This window comes from Plasmodium knowlesi (genome assembly GCF_000006355.2).
Source record: "Plasmodium knowlesi strain H genome assembly, chromosome: 7".
In the NCBI taxonomy this organism is placed as follows: domain Eukaryota; phylum Apicomplexa; class Aconoidasida; order Haemosporida; family Plasmodiidae; genus Plasmodium; species Plasmodium knowlesi.
The window spans coordinates 690160-709312 of record NC_011908.2 but is presented as its reverse complement, the minus strand read 5'-3'; the positions used below and the strand labels follow the sequence as shown (position 1 = coordinate 709312).

At 38.7% G+C, this 19153-nt stretch overlaps 6 protein-coding genes across 6 annotated transcripts; 1 reads left to right on the top strand and 5 right to left on the bottom strand.

The window, feature by feature from the left end:
* Positions 1 to 1205: 1205 nt before the first annotated feature.
* Positions 1206 to 2504, bottom strand: PKNH_0715800 (conserved Plasmodium protein, unknown function; the record flags this gene model as incomplete). Its single annotated transcript, XM_002258414.1, has 1 exon — positions 1206 to 2504. One exon carries the CDS (start codon positions 2502 to 2504, stop codon positions 1206 to 1208), a length of 1299 nt encoding a protein of 432 aa, XP_002258450.1.
* A 633-nt stretch (positions 2505 to 3137) lies between these two features.
* PKNH_0715700 (GPN-loop GTPase, putative) lies at positions 3138 to 4199 on the bottom strand (the record flags this gene model as incomplete). Its single annotated transcript, XM_002258413.1, has 1 exon — positions 3138 to 4199. One exon carries the CDS (start codon positions 4197 to 4199, stop codon positions 3138 to 3140), a length of 1062 nt encoding a protein of 353 aa, XP_002258449.1.
* A 1833-nt stretch (positions 4200 to 6032) lies between these two features.
* PKNH_0715600 (pre-mRNA-splicing factor ATP-dependent RNA helicase PRP43, putative) lies at positions 6033 to 8606 on the top strand (the record flags this gene model as incomplete). The annotated part of the gene is made up of 1 exon (XM_002258412.1): positions 6033 to 8606. The coding sequence occupies one exon, from the start codon at positions 6033 to 6035 to the stop codon at positions 8604 to 8606; it is 2574 nt and encodes an 857-aa protein (XP_002258448.1).
* Positions 8607 to 8975: 369 nt separating this feature from the next.
* Positions 8976 to 10937, bottom strand: PKNH_0715500 (conserved protein, unknown function; the record flags this gene model as incomplete). The annotated part of the gene is made up of 1 exon (XM_002258411.1): positions 8976 to 10937. One exon carries the CDS (start codon positions 10935 to 10937, stop codon positions 8976 to 8978), a length of 1962 nt encoding a protein of 653 aa, XP_002258447.1.
* A 1380-nt stretch (positions 10938 to 12317) lies between these two features.
* Positions 12318 to 16511, bottom strand: PKNH_0715400 (conserved Plasmodium protein, unknown function; the record flags this gene model as incomplete). The annotated part of the gene is made up of 1 exon (XM_002258410.1): positions 12318 to 16511. One exon carries the CDS (start codon positions 16509 to 16511, stop codon positions 12318 to 12320), a length of 4194 nt encoding a protein of 1397 aa, XP_002258446.1.
* Positions 16512 to 17604: 1093 nt separating this feature from the next.
* Positions 17605 to 18624, bottom strand: PKNH_0715300 (uncharacterized protein; the record flags this gene model as incomplete). Its single annotated transcript, XM_002258409.1, has 1 exon — positions 17605 to 18624. One exon carries the CDS (start codon positions 18622 to 18624, stop codon positions 17605 to 17607), a length of 1020 nt encoding a protein of 339 aa, XP_002258445.1.
* Between the last annotated feature and the right edge of the window lie 529 nt (positions 18625 to 19153).

The following is a 19153-nucleotide window of genomic DNA, read 5'->3' as shown; positions in this document are numbered from 1 at the left end:
AAAAATGAAAACAAGGAAATGCGGAAAATAGCTCGAAAAAGGCGTACAAGCCCCCCCAAAAAAAAAAAAAAAACAGCCAAAATTTTGAACGAACAAACCTTACCCCACATAACACACATCGAATGAAGTTCCCTCCTATTGGAAAAACAAATGTTCCAAATAAAAGTAACGTAGCCAATATGGGTTAACCGCCTACCAAATTGCTTTGCTTCATTTGTGAATATCCAAAGTGTTAACCAGATATTCTCGCACAATTTGATTAGTGGCTCCGCCTCGTTGTCTGACCGATTAGCTGACGGCCCCACTGACTACCTGACCATTTTTACACACAAAGGAGGTGAAAAAAAATAAATAAAATAAAATACAAAATCGCGCTACTTAGGAAGATCAATTTTTATCTCCGTATAAAATTGCTAACAAATTCGTAAAAATAGCTCACTGTACTGAATATTTTATTTATTTATTTTTTTTTTCCCCCCCCTCTATGGTCTAATGGAGTCAATATAATAAAGTGGGCGGCGGAATTTTTGACACATTTCGTATGCACACCCTTACGAATTCTGCATCCCTCTGTTGCAGTGCAACGTGGGGAATGGTAAAATTATTTCGTGCCATTTCACCAGACACGTATGTACATAAGCTTCGTGGAATTGCAAAAGTGATACCAACGTAATTGTCTCATTTGTCACTGCGAATGAGTTTGCTATTTTGGGAATTCCTCCATAGGGGAAACACAAAATAATAAAACAAAATAAATACGTCACAATGTAGCGCGGTTACATGGCTCCGCGGCTCAGTACATTAGAATGATGTGCGCTACCCCACCGCATGATTGAAAAAAAAAAAAAAAAAAAAAAAAAAAAATGGAAAGGAGTGCATCCCACCTTTCGAAAAATAAGAGCGGGACAACATGATGCAGTCGATATAGGGTGTATGACACGTTTAGCAACAGTGGAAGTGAACGGGACGAAGTAATAGTGGAAACGTACAAGGAATGTATCCACCTAGAATACATCGAAAAAGTGGACAAATCACCCTGTGCGCAGCATATATCACATGCCCTGGTCGGATCATGCAGTGGCTATATATTGCCATAGGGAGAGGGGTACACAAAAATTATTAATCTTGGCCAACCAGAATAATGCGAAAAGTTTGTCCTATTTCTTTTTGAAGGTTCCTACAGGGGAATAATTTCCTTTCCTTCCTCACGAATTCAACTCGATAATCAAATACTGGTAAAAGAAGTTCCTTCTTCGTCTTCCCATATTGTCACATGTATCCCGGTACAGTCGATTCTTCTCATTTATGTTGTTTATGTCAATTTCGTTATCGCTGCAGTTATAGGTGGAGCTGGAAGAAACTTCTATATCGTCCAGGGGAGTTGTGAAATCATTTTCCTGCTGTTCGATGCTTTCGGTTTTCCCGCCACTAGGGTAGATTGTCGAGTCGTGGCCAATTGATACTTGTCGAAAGGAATCCCCTGCTTGAGGCACCGCTTTGGACTTCAACTTGGCATAGTTAGACTTAACGTCAAAGAAATTTATCTGGCCGAATATTTCGTTGTCCGAAAAAAGGTAGTGGTGCTTGCAATCCTTGAGCAGCGTTTTATAAATGTGCAAATAAAAATTGTCACTTATTAGATTTTCATCAATGTAGATAATGTTGTAGCAGTTGTACCGTAGCAGGGACGACGACTCCTCTGTAATCTTGATGAAGTATTTTACATGGCTACGCAAAAGGATTATGTTATTACAAATGCTTAGCTCACAAGGAGAGATAAAGGAGCTATTTGGAACAATAATGGAGAAGTTTTTGTTTTTAAAATAATATTCTAGTGTGTACAAAATGTCGACAGTGTTATTAGTTCGACTCATAAGACTTAGAAGAAAGAATGCCAACAGTGTTTTCCTAAAATCACATTGGATATATTTCCCTAACAACTTGAAAAGATTTGATAGAATTGACTTAAAGCCCAGACTGCCATTATGTATCTCCCTATTGAATGAAAAAACATCTCTAGTGATGTCTTTAATAATTTGTTTTACATCCGGGTAGAAATTTCTATTCTTCATACTTCTCAAGATTTTAAAAATAAAATATTTATTTTTCAGTAAATATTGTTTGTACACGTAGAATGATTTTTCCTCGGACAGTTTTTCCATCTCATCGTTGTCCGTCTCAAAGGTGACTTCAATACATTTTCCTATTTGTCGTATAATATCTTCGTCTTTTCTCCTTCTTAACAATTTAAGCAAAAATATATAATGGTTAACTACATCAATTTGCGTTTTCTCTACATTAATTTCTGTTTTTCGGAACTCATTTTTGGTGTTAAAAATGGTATAGTGCTGATTCATTTTTTCATCGAATAGTTTTCTGTTCACGCTTCCAGTGGGGAAGGCCACCTTCTGCGTCACCATCAAAGGGTCCTCTCCCCCTTCGCTTTCCCCTTCGTAGTCCTCTTCTATTTCGCGCAGGTCGGCCACCAGCTTGTCCACGTTCATTTTATAGCGGGGTAAGGGTGTGACAAATGAGCAATCAGAGTGATCGTTCACATGAGTATAAATGTGTGTGCACACCTATCTACGTGGTATACGCGCTAGCAAATGGAAACGCATACAGGTTATCCATTTTGCTCTGGAGCCGGTTTGCTAACCGTTGGGTTGACGCCTTGACTGACATATATGGTGCGAATTTAATGGGTTCCCCTAGGCGTACTCTCCCTCCGTGGGGGATGTAGAGATGTGTTAACAAAAAAAAAAAAAAAGAATGAAAAAAAAAAAAAAAAAAAAAAAAAGAGTCACTTCCAGCCGCGACCATGGAGCGCGGTCGTGAAATTGGCGTTTGTTCGCCCCAAGAGGGGGTTACACTCATGAAACGAAGCGCGCCACGCAATGTAACTTCGAATGTTAGTGCTCCAAAGGAAATATTTCAAAAGGGGCACTTCAAATTGAAAGTTTCTTTCAACTTTTCTTGATTGTCGCCCCCAATTTTTCTACAAGTGAGTTGCATTCTCGCCGCGAAGTGTCGGCCACATATTTTATTTTTACTTTTCCGTTTTTCCCAATTACCTGTGTGTGTGGTGAGGGGGGTTGGCTTTCCTGCATGCCGACACGAGGAAAGCAAATCTGCTTTACTCACCCGTTAGGAGGGTGCGCAGATTGGGACGCGAATTTCTCTTCATCCGAAACGTCGACGATCTTTTCCTGAATATCGTCGCAGTCATACTCAATGGCTTCAACGTACGTGTCAAAGAGAGAGTACTCGGAATAAATGGAGCTAAAGCGAAAGCCATTAGCTCCATCAATAATTTTTAGTAACTTAAGAACACTATATTTGTCTTGTATATCTAGAAGGGCAAAGTTGATAATGTTGTAATCTTCCACCGTTTCGCATATGTACTCGTTTAGCTTCAGATATTTGTTGGAGAATCTCCTGTAGTTTTTCCTGGCATTTCTTATATTACCAGTATTTATTTCATCCTGTATGACCTGTTTGATGGAGCCCTGGGCACAGTGGTTTTTGTCATTTGAGGAGTTCTTTGGTGAGTCTCCCATCTCAGAGTCGGAAGAGGACTCATTCTGGTAGCGCGCATATAACATGAGTTGCTCCAAATTCTGCGCTTGCACGTAGTAACTCAGAGGGAAATTTAAATCGTCCTTAAAATATTTTAACAAGTCAATTTTGGAGAAAACATTCACATGAGGTAACTCCAAGTGAATTTGACTACACAAGGATAACAGTAGTGCACTAACATATTTATAGTTGTCGGAGCATAAAGTACTGTCAACAATATGCACCGACGTTAGTCTACAATTTATCTTGGTCATTTTTTGAACAATCTTTCTTAAGGCATCATTATGTGTATACAACTCCACTTGTCCGGGAGTATCAATAAGTAGGTAGTGATCCTTGTGTTCATTTAGCTTTTCCTCAAGCCAGTCAAAGTTCATTAGAAGGTATTCCATGCAATATATGAGAGTGCCATTGGGTCCTAAGCCCAGGTCGCAGAACACTTTTTTTATATCTACAAGTTCACTAATGTTTACGTCTGCCTTGTACACATCATTCTCCACAAATGGGTCCAGGTTGATTAGCACCAACTTTCTGTTTATCTGCTTCAATATATGTTCCACTCCTGCCACGTACGTGGATTTCCCCGACCCCGGCGGCCCGATGATCAGTTGCCCAAACCACATTTGGATCTTAATACGTGGAACACTACAACAGCTAACAAACTAGAACGAAACGCTCTTTGTGCTTCTTCTACTTAGGAATAGTCACCCCCTTTTTTTTCAAGCATTCTAGGGGTAGGAACCCTTATGACGTCATTTCTTACAAATGAATTTTGCAGCGCCGAGTAGACATGGGGGAGGTGAACTGAAGTGTACACGGAGCAATCACACCTTTATTTTAATTTACTTTCTAATTTGATCTCGGAATTTTGCACACCCCTCCTGTTGTCTGTCTTCCCTTCTACTAAACTGTATGACTACGCATGGAGAGGGAAAAAAAAAAAAAAAAAAAAAAAAAAGTTCCATGAAATGAGACAAGGGGTGCATATAAAAGAAGATGGGATTATTCCCGTTCGTTCTATTAACGAAAATTTCTCCCTGTCCCTATATAACGTTCCCGTCATTATGTGTAAAGAAGGCGTATGTGAGTTCCATTCGCACTTTTACTAGGGCAATGTGATAATTACACTTCGACTATATTTTCGAAATGCATTCAAATGGCGACATAAAGAGGCACATGGTGTTGGGTAAGAAAAATATGCCAACTGGGGGAGTGGTGCCCCCTTTTCTGTTCTGCCTTTTTTTTTCTTGCCAACAACAGAGGAATGACATACGTTTAAGGAGAAAGAAGCAAAAAGTGCAGGATGTACAGAATGAGTAATCGAGGAAGAATCGGGAGCAACACGCTAGGGGATACTTTTCCCCAGAGGAGGGCTACAATTTTTTTTTTTTTTTTCGTTCTCTTACTTGATAAAGTGGCGAAGGGTTATGAAGAGATTGAGGTGCTTACTGAAAATGCCAGGACAATAAGATCATATTACATGCGAAATGTAGCTATCGTGATTTCTAACCAAGAAGGGTGACAAATTATGCGTCCTTCCCAGAATATCCAAATGATAGTGATCAATTAGATGTAGTGAGAGAGAGAAAAAAAAAAAAAAAAAAAAAAAAAAAAAAAAAAATTAACCTGAACACGACATTGGATGATGCGGCACGACTTTATAAAGCGGGAAATTTAACCTTTTTTTTTTTTTTTAACAATTTTTTTTTTTTTTTTTACGTACCTGCGTAGATGAATGGTTTGACTTTGCAGGGGCCCATATGGTCACCTTACGGGAGTAACTCCTCACATTGGAACTGACTTGTACCAAATTTAGAAGCAATCTTGGAAGAAGTGTTTTGGAAGCGCCTTCGCGCAATTTTGGCAGCAATTTTGGAATCAAATTGGGGTTCTAATTTGGAACCTTCTTTATAACACTATTTATAACACCATTTTCGATTCGCGCTGGCCTAATTAGCGCAACACGCACAATAATCCTCTTTTTTCAAAACCGAACGGGTAGTTTATTTTAATTGACAATGGTGAAGGATCCACAGTGAAGTCGCATATATGCAGCTAAAGGAATCTTTTTTTTTTTCTGCATAACTTTTTTTTTTTCTTTTTTTTTTGTGGGTGCCAAGGGGACAGATCATTTGTATTTTCTCCTTGTTTCAGCACATAGGAGAAAAAAGGACTCCCCGTTGGGAAGATCTCCAAGGAATTATCAAAAGTCGTAGGGAAGGGAAACCCGTGTCAGACGTAATAAAACACAAAAGGCGGATATTCATTTGAGAGATTCTCCCCATTAGGTGCATTCAACTACCTGCAGATTTGTCTTATCTTACCACCCAACCCTGCTTCATACCGGGGCTGAGGAGTTACACGTATGCATAAAGATTCACACGCACGCATATATGTGCATATTATTTGTGCCCTTCCACATAAGGGCTTAGAACAGGGAAGTCTCAGGGGCCAAAATGAAGCCAGTGGATAACGCTCTAGGCGAAGAGGACGCAGAGCCCGCGAACGGCAAGGGTGACCCTCCAGCCCCAAGTGAAAAAGCCAAAAGGAAAAACGCACACACATTAAGTGACGATTATAGCGGTAAAAAGAAGGCAAAGGTTGACGATGGGTTAAAAGGAAGTGATCCCTTTGAGGAAGAGGAAGAAGAAGAGGAAGAGGATGGACAAATGGGGGGAAAGGAAAATAAGGAAGAAGTTAGTTCATATGACGTAGAGGAGGATCCCGGTTGTTCAGATGGCGGTGGTAATAATGAAGGGAATGACGCCAAACAAGGTGATCACAATAGTAATGAAAGTAACAACGAGGAAGGAGAGACGGAAACACATAATGAGAAAAGCAAAGATAAACAGAACAATGATGGGGATACCATCCCAAAGGAAGGAGAAGAAGAAGAAGAAGAAGACCCCAAGTCAGAAACGCCTTTTCCAAGAGGAAACTCAATGGAGGAGGCATCTTACGAAAGAGGTCGAGAACCTGGCGGAGGTGAACCAGAACCCCCACTCATAAACAAACTGACCAACGAACCATACAGTGAAAGATACCTGCAGTTATTGGAGGAAAAGAAAAAACTGCCAGCATGGAGTGCGAAGAAAAATTTTCTAAAACTCTTTAAGAAAAATGACGTGCTAATTATCGTAGGAGATACAGGAAGTGGAAAGACAACACAGATATCGCAATTTGTGTTGGAGTCTAAGTTTGCCGAGAAAAAGTCGATAGCCGTAACCCAACCAAGGAGAGTAGCTGCCATGAGTGTAGCGGCAAGAGTTTCAGAAGAGTTAGATGTAGAACTAGGAACGTATGTAGGATACACCATCAGATTTGAAGATAGATCAAGCACAAAAACTGTCATCAAATATTTGACAGATGGTATGTTATTAAGAGAATCAATGTATGATCCTTTGTTAAAAAGATACAATACCATCATTCTGGATGAAGCTCATGAGAGGACCTTAGCTACGGATATCCTCTTCGGAGTTATAAAAAACATACAAGAGCAGAGGAATGATTTAAAATTAATTGTCATGTCAGCAACGCTAGATGCAGGGAAATTCCAAAAATTCTTTAATGGCTCCCAAATATTAAATATCCCAGGGAGGTTATATCCAGTGGAGATTTTTTATACGCTACAGGCAGAGAAGGATTACATAAGGGTTGTCATCAGGACGGTGTACGACATACATGTTAATGAGGAGGAAGGAGATATTCTTGTCTTCCTCACTGGAGAAGAGGAAATCGAAATGACGAAAAAAGAAATTGAAAAGTTAGTATCGAAAAATGAAAATGCTGGACAGTTGGTAGTGTTGCCACTTTATTCATCATTACCATCGACTCAGCAACAGAAAATATTCGAGCCTGCACCAAAGCCAAGATTTAAAGGAGACAAAATGGGGAGAAAATGTATCCTATCCACTAACATAGCAGAAACGTCCCTCACTATAGAAGGAATTGTTTATGTTATCGACCCTGGGTTTTCAAAACAGAAGGTTTATAATCCAAGGGCAAGAGTAGAATCTTTATTAATTGCTCCCATTTCGAAGGCATCCGCTCAGCAGAGAGCTGGAAGAGCAGGGAGAACAAAACCGGGGAAATGCTTTCGCCTCTACACAGAAAAGTGCTTCGAGCAAACACTACCCGAACAGACATACCCAGAAATTCTGAGATCGAACTTAGGTTCTGTTGTTTTAAATTTAAAGAAATTAGGAATTGACGATTTAGTTCATTTTGATTTTATGGATCCACCGGCACCAGAGACATTAATGAGAGCTTTGGAACAACTGAACTACTTAGGGGCATTAGATGATGAGGGAGAATTAACACAGAAGGGACACTTCATGTCTGAATTTCCTGTAGATCCTCAGCTAGCCAAAGTGTTAATTGAATCCCCAAATTATTGTTGTTCCAGCGAAATACTAACAATTGCAGCCATGCTTTCTGTGCCTTACTGTTTTCTAAGGCCAAAAGTGAAAGGAAAAGAAGCGGATGAAATGAAAACGAGATTCTCACATCTAGATGGGGACCATCTAACTCTCATGAATGTGTTTCATGCCTTTGTCAATTATAGCCGCATGGATATAAATGCTTCGAAAAAATTTTGTTACGATTATTTTTTAAATCATCGAGCTATGACATCAGCCCAGAATGTTAGAAACCAACTTATCAGAACAATGGAGAAAATGGAACTAAAAATTGTTTCCATGAACCCATCCCATCCTGACTACTATGTCAATATAAGGAAGGCTTTGCTAAGTGGGTTCTACCAACAAGTGGCATACAAAACTAGTAAAGGGTACTACATCACCGTGAAGGATATTCAAATTGTTACTCTGCATCCGTCAACGGTTTTTCAAATAAACCCTGAGTGGGTCATGTATCACGAACTTATATTAACGACAAAAAATTTTATAAGAACCGTCAGTAGAATTGATGGTAAGTGGTTGCTTGAAATTGCTAGAAGTTATTACGATTTGGATGATCTACCAAACAGCGAGGCAAAGAATGAATTGCGCATGCTTCTTAGGAAATCCTAAGTGTGCAGGATTATATGTATGTTGGGTGTGTGGGGGGGAAGCAGTGCCTCCTCCCGGGTTAACTTTTTCATCTGTTGCGTAGACACATGCTACCTCTACCCATAACACAATTTGTACAAACACCAACCAACCGCCATTTTTGAAATGAACAAAGACTTACGTTAGTGTTCTTGAGAACAAATATTAAAGCGTTTCTCGCGCGGTGTTACATCGTGGCGAAAGTAACGAGGTAAATCCGTAGCTGTGCCGTTGGGTACAAAAAAAAAAAAAAAAAAAAAAAAAAAAAAAAAAAAAAAAAAATAGTGACATTTCCGCATGACCTGCATACAGGGTCGTGGGGGTACAGCGCAAATCTGTGGATACGCTCCCCTACACGGTCTGCGCCCATATCTTCGCCGCAGCAATGCATTCATTTAAATATTTGGTCATCTCCTCTTTGTTCTCATTCGACAGGACCACATTCAGTTGGGCCTGATTAATGAAGGAGGCATTCTTAAAAGAAGACAATAACTTCTTAATAATATTTTTGTTGCTAAACTTGTGAAGCGTTATGTTGATGGAATTCCAATTAATCATGGTGTTTCCCCTCTCGGCTATTAGCTGAATGCCAATGTAGTACTTGGTAGACGCGGCGATTTCTAAGGGTTGCACAAAGTCAACGCGTGCTTCAATAGACTGGTTCAAATTTTTTACGTTTACATTTTGTTCCATTTTGTGCGAAAGGAATGAATCCTCTGGGATTAAATTCAGTGGCTCAGCTCCGTAGATGGGTCTGTGGACGTAAAGGATCAACTTCTTCACCACTCCTAGTTGCACAGGGCACTTGACGTCAATGAGGATGGTACCAATTTTTTGGTCCACGCACTTGAGGTCGAATTTGGGATAGTAGGCCTGTGTGGGGTAATATTGCGGGAGTCGCGCGGTTCCTTGATCGCTAGCCTCACCGACTCCGCTGGTAGGGCCAACACCACTACCACCAACTCCGTTAGTGTCGCTTGCCGTCTCAATCCCGATGAGCGCCAAGTACGGAGCGGGTGGCCCCGGCTCCAGATTCTTTAGAATCTTCGTTTTGAATTCCTGCTGACACCCCAAAATGGCAAGGGACGCCTCCTTAAAAGCGGACTCGGCCTTTTTCTTCCACTCCTTGTCGGGTTCCTTGTCGGGGTGCAATATATGTTTCAATCTTTTACCGCAACTCTTTAGTTGTTCCTCTGTAGTGGTCCTGGGGTTAATACCTATTATGTAGAAGGAATGTTTCTTAGGGGAATTTTTATCAAACCAGGTGTACTCATTATATCTATCAATTATGAACTGCACTGCCTTTCTTTTGTCTTCTAATTTTTTGGAGAGTTCCATTTCTTGTTGAAGCTTCCTTTGGATTTCTGCATCGTAATTCGTTTTGAGTCTTTCCAATTTTTCCTTGGCAATTATGAGATCTTTATTTTGTGTCATTTTATCGCCAAGCAGGAGAATCACATCTGCGTAAGTCGATTCTACAACTTTGTTGTCTGCATCTACATCTAAGTTCAGAATCGAATTTAAGCTATCATACTCAGATTTGTTAACAATCTGTTTGTACCAAAGACTTTGTTTATAAAAAATAGCAACAATAGATGGTCCAATGGTCTTCAATTTTTCTATCATCTGATCAATATGATCATGTACCTTTATTTTTTTATTTCCATCATTATCATTAGAATTATCATCCAATACTTCATCTTCGTGAAAAATCGTCTTCCCTACATTTAATATATTTTTTAGTTTATCAATTCGATTCTTTACATGTTCCACTTCGAGAGTATTTTTCATTTTAAGAATATGCTTCGTGATGAACAAATAATCTTGTGCATTCCTTTCGTTGAAATTCGGATCTATATTGTTAATATCCTTTAATAACTCCTCAATATATGTCTTCGATAAGATACTCATAAAAGAATTATTGTCGCTGTTGTTAACGATATATGTTTGTTCAAATTCTCCTTTCCTCTTTTTGGTACCTCCTCCTCCAATTTCTTTGTTGGTAAAAATTTGGTTCACATCATTTCCTTCGCTGTCAAACAAATTGGGGTTATTGAGAAACAACTCATCAATAAAGCTTACAAGCGATTTCAAGAACATGTCGAAACTCTCCTTACTCAGCAAAAGGTTTGCCTTTTTTATGATAGAATAAATGAATCCAAATGACTTATAAATATAAAACAAATCTTCCACTGTTTTCTTGTACATGAGTTCTTCATCCGTCAAATCGTCTATAAAATTTTCATAGTACACTTTTTTCAGATCCCCTTCACTTAATGGGGTTGCTATCGCTTCTTCGTTATTCACCGCCATTTTTATGTCAACTTTGTTTTGGCGTTATCTCATCCGTTGGGGGGTACACACACGCACACATTCATACATACATTCATTCATACATACATACATACATGCATACATACATACATTCATTCATACATACATTCATACATAAATACACACTGGGCTATTTTTACTTCCCTTCGGAAAAGTAATGGGTTAAGTAAATTATCCATACCAGCAGCTTTCCCTTTACACAGGGGTTTCAATTTAAAGGCATAACAAATTTACCGCTTATCATGCGGACAAAAAATAACTCTCATCCCTTTTTTTTTTCTCTCTTTCCCAAAGTATGCACGAAAAACAGGAGGCATAATTCTCGATAGCTCCTCCTTTCTTGCTTAATAAAAATTATCGAAATTGCCCATATTTTCCCGGCACAATAAGATTCCCTTCGGATCACCACCTTCGCGTGCGCGTGCACAAAATAGGGTTCAAAAAAAAAAAAAAAAAAAAAAAAAAAAAAACGCGCAAAGAGTGTAAGGGGTGTTGCAGGGATTTTTCACGTTTGAACCGCTAAGTTAGGTATGGGACTTTCCCCCTCCTCCTCCTCCATTTTTTTCTTTTTTATGCAGCAACACCTTCTATCATACGGGGGAAACAAATATTTTTGAAGATCACTGATGCAGGAGAAGAGTTGCCCCTTTTCTGCAGCTACTATGTAGCTTAAAAAAAAAAAAAAAAAAAATTCCCCATTATAGACACACATAAACGAATCAACAAATGAAGCATCCACACATAAATGCACTTAACGGAATATTTCATAAAAAGGGACGTGTAGGATTTTTCCCACATTCCTCCATTTCTCTAAAGAGTTATGAATGCATACAGATATATTGCATAGTCATCAGGACAAGCTATTCTTATTTTTATTTATTTATTTTTTTTTTTTTTTGAGTAAGATTACCATTTGGTGCTTATGCCAAAGGGGGGGGGTGAGGTTTGCATTAGGGAAGATTTAATACAGCCTAGACTTGGCCTCAGTGTGGAAGCACGTATAACACAACGGTACACTGTTTTCGCCAATGCAGGGGAATCTGTCTGGCAGGTGCAATAACGAAAAAAAAAAAAAAAAAAAAAAAAAAAAACGCTTCCTAAAATAGGCACTCTACCCCCTCGGCAACCCTTTCAATATATTTTAAAATGTTTAACACTATTGGTATTCCCATCGGGGAAATTCAATTAGAGGGAATTTCTCCTGGACAGTTATACTTTATGGGCGCAACGTTAAAAGGCTCCCTTAGGGAAAGGGCGTCGTGCAAAATTTTACCATCCTGTGAAGGACAACCACATAATCCATTTCAGTGGTTAAGACATTCTTCATTACTAAAATGTGGATATGAGTCTCTGTATGAATTACCTTCCAGTGGAAAAGACGCTTCCTTTTTTCCTGTTCCCTTTCCCGGAGGAGATAGATAAATGTTGAGTAGTTTGAAGCTGAACTCGATCCCACTCATAATCCCCCCTATATGATTTTTCCCCCCTAACATACGCACCTAATATTTCACTGAACTTAGAGCTAGGCATGTTGTCCAAAATATCATTCACTGAAGCATTTTCATTATTTCGAAGGTCATTCAATAGGGACAACTCTTCCTTATACTCTTTCAACATGGCGTAATGACCATTGGGGTTTTTGATTAGCTCCTCCTTCTTGTTCATTATAACCTCATTTAGGCATTCATTTAGCCGTTCTAGATGCTCCGTTTCGTCGTGATAGTTGTACACAGAATTCTCAACGAACGTTTTTTTCTCGTCACACTTATGTAGAGCTCTCATTTGTTTACTATGATATTCGTTTCGTACACTATTCGTTTCAGCATGTGCCACTTCTTCCCCTTCTAATTCCAAACTCCACTTTGGCTTAGGTAACCTGGGAGAAATGCTAGTAGACTTCCCCCCATAGGAATCCTTCCCTGATAACTGATCAAAAAAAGCAAAGGCATTTTTCTCCAATTTTTTTTGCAGACTTTTTATAGAATACAATATCGATATATCGCAAATGGCTTCGTCCCCTCTGATAGAACAAGTTATTCTTTCCTCCACCTTCTGTAGCATGCGTCTAATTTGGTCATCCATTTGACGGGCACGTTGATCAGCTGCGATCCTCCCTTCCCTGGGACGAAGCAGCAGCGCAGAATTCACTCTATAAATGTAACTCAACTTGTCCAGATATTTCAACATTAGCCTTAAGGTGCGAGAGTTGTATTTATTATTCTGTTCTAGAAATAGCAACTTTTTTTTCAGCTCCTTCATTAGCTTGTAAATGGCGCAGTAGCTAGGGTAGCCATTTTGAGAAGCCCCAACCTCCTTCACAACCCCATTCGCAACATCGTTAGTGAGTTTACTTATCTTCTTTGTGTCCCCATCCATAGAATTGTCCACCAAAGGAACCATCCCATATCCCTTTCCCTTTACATGATCGATGACACTTTCACTATCATTACCGTCTGGTAAATAAACCATTTCTTCTTCTGAATTATGAACAAGGTGCTTTTCAAGCGAGGTCTTCAATTTGATCATTTTGGGTACTTCCCCCCATGAGGATACTGCCAAATTATGGGTGGGAATTTCCCCCTCGTATGATAAAGTAAAATGTTTTTTTATCCCCTCTAGTGATGTTAACAATAGTCTACTCAATTTAATCAACTCTATGAGGTATGTTTTCATAATGACTTGCTCAAATTTAGTGACATACTCATTTTTTGAGAGGCTCAACACACCATAGCGCACCCGCACCAATAGTTCATGCATTAAAGTTGAAACATTTTTAAGGCATACAGCAGACCCATCACTTCTCCTTGCCTTTTCGGTTAAATTGATAAAACAGAGGGTAAGTAACTTAACCTGTAAGGCATCTCCATTTGGACATCTCCCTATGGCATAGTTCAGTACATTCTTCAATTTGTGAGAATAAAATGTTAAACTGTTTATAATATACATTACTTCATTCTCTAGTGTCCCGTGTTGACAGAAGAAGGAACGCTGCTTCAACAAGTTCGAATGAAGCATGAACAGGTTCTTGTCCTTTGGGCACGATTTCCTATACGTGCAAGTATCAATCAATTCTGACTTCTCCACATCTGTATTGCGAATCGCTTTTTCGAAAAAGGAATCATCGCTCCTGCTTCTTATCGCGCTTGTACTTGTCACCATTTCGCAAACAAGACCATCGTCCAGAGTTTTGTCTATTGAGGGATTACTTGCCAATTGGTAAAATTTGTGTCCATCCCTGTCCATGTTAAAACTTTTTGTGCCCTCTTTTATTGTTTCATCTGATTTTATGTTTTCATTTCTTCCGCTGAGAAACTTGGCAACCTTTCTCAGAACTGCAAATGTCAATCTCTCTTCGTTTTCGTCCAAGGTGGCGCAATCGCCTGCACATATGGACGTCACTTCTTCTGCGCTCATCTCACCATTATGGACGAAACTGCTACAACCATTGGAACCATTGCAACGTTCTCTTGTATTGTTTGGCACATTTTTCTTTTGTTCGACTTTTATGTTGATGAGATCCACCCATTTGGCGTTTCTTCCCACGCGGGCCTTCAAATTGGTACAATGATCTGGGTTACTATTATACAGCTCTTCCTTTCCCCTTGTAGTCACATCGCTGAACCCTTCCTCCTCTGCTTCCGCCTTACCGGGGCGATGCACACCATCTGTACAGTCAGAATATTCCGTGATTCTTAAAAGATCCAAACTGTGGGTGTCAACAGGGAATGATCTGTAGGAAGAGTTACTAACACCATCACTCAGGCAAAAATAGTAAGAGCCACTCCCAACACTTTTGGTGGACACTTTAAGGATAGGAAAACTGTCTGAATCTGTTCCCGGTATGATGTTTACCTTATCTGGATAAACTTCGCCATTTATAATAGACGCTCCTTCAACATCATCTCTTTGCATTTTATCTTGCGTTATCAATTTTTTATGTTCATCCAGCTCTATATTGTTTTTCTCTACTTTTTCAACGTTCTTGTCTCTTTTGACTCCCTTGGTCTTTTTTATTTTTTTCCCATTTTTGTGTGATTTTCTTCTAGAAAACTTTCTTTGACTCAGGATCGAGGGATCACTTTCTCTTCGCTTATTTTTCCCGTTCTTCTCATGTAGCTTGGAATAAATGAGTTGAGCCATATGCTCATTCATACCATTTCGCATATATGATGAAAACCTTTTTTTTCTCTTCCTAATTTGAAATTTGAGTGGACCGCATTCCTTAGCATTTTTCGAGCCCAACTTATTTCTTCCTTTATTCCTCCTGTGTGCATAGCCCTTTTTTCCTTTACTCATTGAAATTCTCTTTCTCGAGGAGGTGACTTTCATTTTCCTTGTTCTTCTAATTCGACGTTCGTTCCGACTGTATGGCTTTTTCTTCAAAAAGACATTTTTAGTTTTTTTCTTTTTTCTTCCTTTTAGACCAATTTTTATTCTCCTTTTTATTTTTACAATTTTTTTTTTCTTTCGAACAGTTTGACTAAAGTTGTCAAAGAGCTGCGGTTGTATATTTGTCTCTTCTGTTGTAAAATTGTTAATAGATAAAAGTTCCTCCTTCCTGCATCCTTTAGGTGTTACTGCTCCATTTGTGTAGGTATCCCAATTTTGGTGATTATTGCTGTTGGACTCTTTATGCCTAGTCAGTTGCTTATCCATAAGGGATGGCGAAACTGCATCTTGTTGTTCCATTTCAGAGTTGAGAAATTGTCCTGAATGACTCGCTAAGTATTTAGATTTAGAAACGTCCTTTAACATATCACCAAGCTGTATCGTTGTTTTCATTTTTTTCAGTGTTAACTCATCTCTTGCATGGTCATGTGCTGTTAGGTTATTATAGACATAGATGTGCTCATCATCGGGGTGATGCATGCTTCTCATATTGTCCATTTTTTGCGGGTCGTCCTTCTTACGTGTGTAGTTAAATGATTTATCTTCACTCAGAGTAGTATTAAGACTATTTTCCGTGCTACGTGGTTCTCTTGTTGTGATACCCTCCCGCGTTTCCCGATGCAGGCCACATTCTTCAACATAAACGTATAGGCCGTTGTGCGCTTTTATCTTCTCATCAGATATTACCCTTGGAATGTATATCCTACCTGTTGGCGTCTCCTTTGAAGTATAAACTACGCTTCCACAAGAAGGAACGTCTGCTTGCAGTATATGTGATGTTCTTCTTGCCACATCGGCATAGTTACTTATGCCATTTTTAATGGCAAGCAGTTCAGTATCATTTTTGCTCGTTCCCTCCTCCTCCCTTTTTACTAATGTAGAAGCACTTTTTCGATTTGCTTGATTAATATTTAAACTCTCTTCAAAGTTCCCTTTGTATAAAAGATCGTCCCAAGGGCGTTCACCTTTTAGTGCACCTGCGCATGCGTTAGTTGTTGAATGGTTATGTTCTTCCCCATTATTCAGGGGTAACCCCTCTTGTTTAAAAATGAAGGACTCAACATCGCTTTCATTACAGCGGTAGCATTTTCTTATGCTATTGAAAATTCCGTATGGACTGCAATGCTCCTGGGGATAACAATGCTTGTCCTTGGCGCTCTCCATCGTTTTTTGTTGGAAGTTTACAACACCATCAGTTCTTGTATGCACCTCTGGAATGTCATAGATTCTCCGCTACAGGCATTCGTGATGATTGCTGCGTTAACTGCTCTTTTTGTAGAGATTTAAAATTTTTTTTTTTGATTTCGTGAAATTTTTATCTTATTCACACTATGTTGTGTATCTCGTGAATTTCCCCAGAAAAGGGTCTCACGTTACACCCCTCTAGAGGAATAATACAAAATATATAATATGGTTAGTGGAGAGTCAAGAATACACACATGTAAATTTTTATTTATTACAGTACACATAGAAGAATTAATGAGGTGAAAAAAGAAGAAAAAAAAAAAATGTTCAAAAAGACAAGCCAAAAGGGGGAATCTGTTCACGTTCTTGAATTATTTCAATTTTGTATGAACAGAACAGGTGAAAACGGCATTTTTTTTTTTTAAGCGCAATAAAAAAACAGCCAAATTAGATAGCTGTAATGTTATAATGGCTAGTTTAGCAAGTTTTTTTTTTTTTTTCTCTCAAATGAATAAGAAAATGGCTAGCAGAACAACATTGACCATTTTTTTGCCTCATAATTGATGCAAAGGGACTACAACTGTTTTGAACACATTAAGTACAATTTATTTTAATAAACTGTTTTGCAAATTGAGGTATTTGTAAAAAGTTGTTATAATTCACAAGTTAATTAGAAGGAAATGGACACAGCGGACGAGCGGGAAAATTTTGTGTACGCGGTACGGATGAGGGAAAGAAATAAATGTAATAAAATAATCATGACTGAACTTTTGTACATCAACATTTTCTAGAGCTCTTTTTAACTGTTCAACGGGATCCATTCGTATAGACTTGTGTCCCGGAGATATACGTGTGTAACTTTTCAGGCTCACTTGAGTTCACATTATGGACTAACTTTTTCGTATAAAGGAGGTGGCCCCAGTTCGCCCATGAGCATTGTAGGGTAGGGGGGTTGGGGAACACGTTAGCCTTTCTCTTCCTCAATTAGATAAATCTTTTTGTTTATTTATTTTATTCATTATATTTTATTTTTAGCGAGAGCCATATAGCCACTGAAGAAACAAACAAAGGCTCACGTCCAGGGTGTCAAGGGGCGAAGGATGCGGAGTATAAGCATTTCGGAGTTATCTATAGACTGATAAAATAACCCATCGAACTGTGTTGTACGTTTGACAAAATAAAAAAAAAACATGAGGACAACAAAAGTGACGTTACTGCCAATAGTAAAGATTTGAGAATATTTGTACAAATCACTCGTTTGAATATTATTATCATAAAAATCCTCTACTTCAGACGGAGGGTTCTGCAAGCAGCCTTCTAATTTCAGTCCTTTTGCTTTCTCCATTACTTGCTGATTATATCGTAAGCTTTTGTACAGTGTGCAAATGTTGATATTGTTGAACGTGCATTTTACATAATTTTTATCTGCCAAATCTGGAATAAATGCGAAGTAGTTATGATTCTTTAGGAAATCCAAGTCGTTGCATTTTCGAATGTAGTTGACGGTGCTCGCATTGGAACCAGTACCTATAATGTCGTTGGTGCATGCGGCTGTCCTACCTTCAAACAACCTGCAGTTGTTTACTACATGAATGGCAACGTTGTTTAAGCGCCTTTTACACCACAAGTTGGGGGTGAAATATAAGGTAACTAAATTAAATACATTTATGGTGAACCAAAATATGATCAAAATCGCTAAGGCCCAGGGAAACCATTTCACAGTACAGCCTATCCTTTCGATCCATTTGCCTAGTGACATAAAGTCGTTAATTGTAAAATTTGAGAGGATAGAACAAATTCTCGATAAAAAAAATGCGAAAATGCTTATAAAGCTAATTAAAATTAGGAAGATTAATAAATCTGTAAGAATAAAATTTATATGTTCATATTCGCAGGAATAATTTACGAAAAAACTGAATGATTTTATTAGTTGCTGGAATATTAAAGTGAGGGCAATGCTGAAAGCAGATAAAATTGCCAGACAGTTGTAGTAGAAACTGATTCTCCAGCTGTGTCTCCTGTAATTCCAGTTTAGGTAAAACTCTTTGATAATGCGGCTTATGCTTCTGTTCTTGCCTTTCGCATTGTCCATTTTTTTTTTTTTTTTTTTTTTTTTTTCCTTCAGCTTAATATGCAAACAGTGAGAAACAAAAAGAAGGCTACCTTTTCCTTTTAAAATTCATTTTTCTCTATTTCGTGCGCAACTCTCGTCCGTAACTGTTTTAACAAAGTTATCATTGGTTTGTGTGTGTATTCTTGCCCCTTCTGGACATTAGCATCTTTCCTGTTCTGGATTTTCCAAAAAATGGCATTTCGCAGGGAGAAAAAAAAAAAAAAAAACTGCTGTGATTTTTACTTTTTCACCACTTTATGAGTCTGCACGGGTACACATTGCAATCACCTCCGTGCGCATTTTTCTTTTTTTTTTTTTTTTTTCCCCCCCATTTTGATTAAGAAGCTTGAATACTATTCCCAATAGAGAGTAACATTTCGCCCACCCGTTCCGTGTACATAAATGCACGCACCCAAATGAAGCAAGAAGTAAAATGTATGTGTACCATACACATGCAAGCGGATGACGCGTGAAAACAGAATAAATCTACGGACAACTTGCCCGCAAC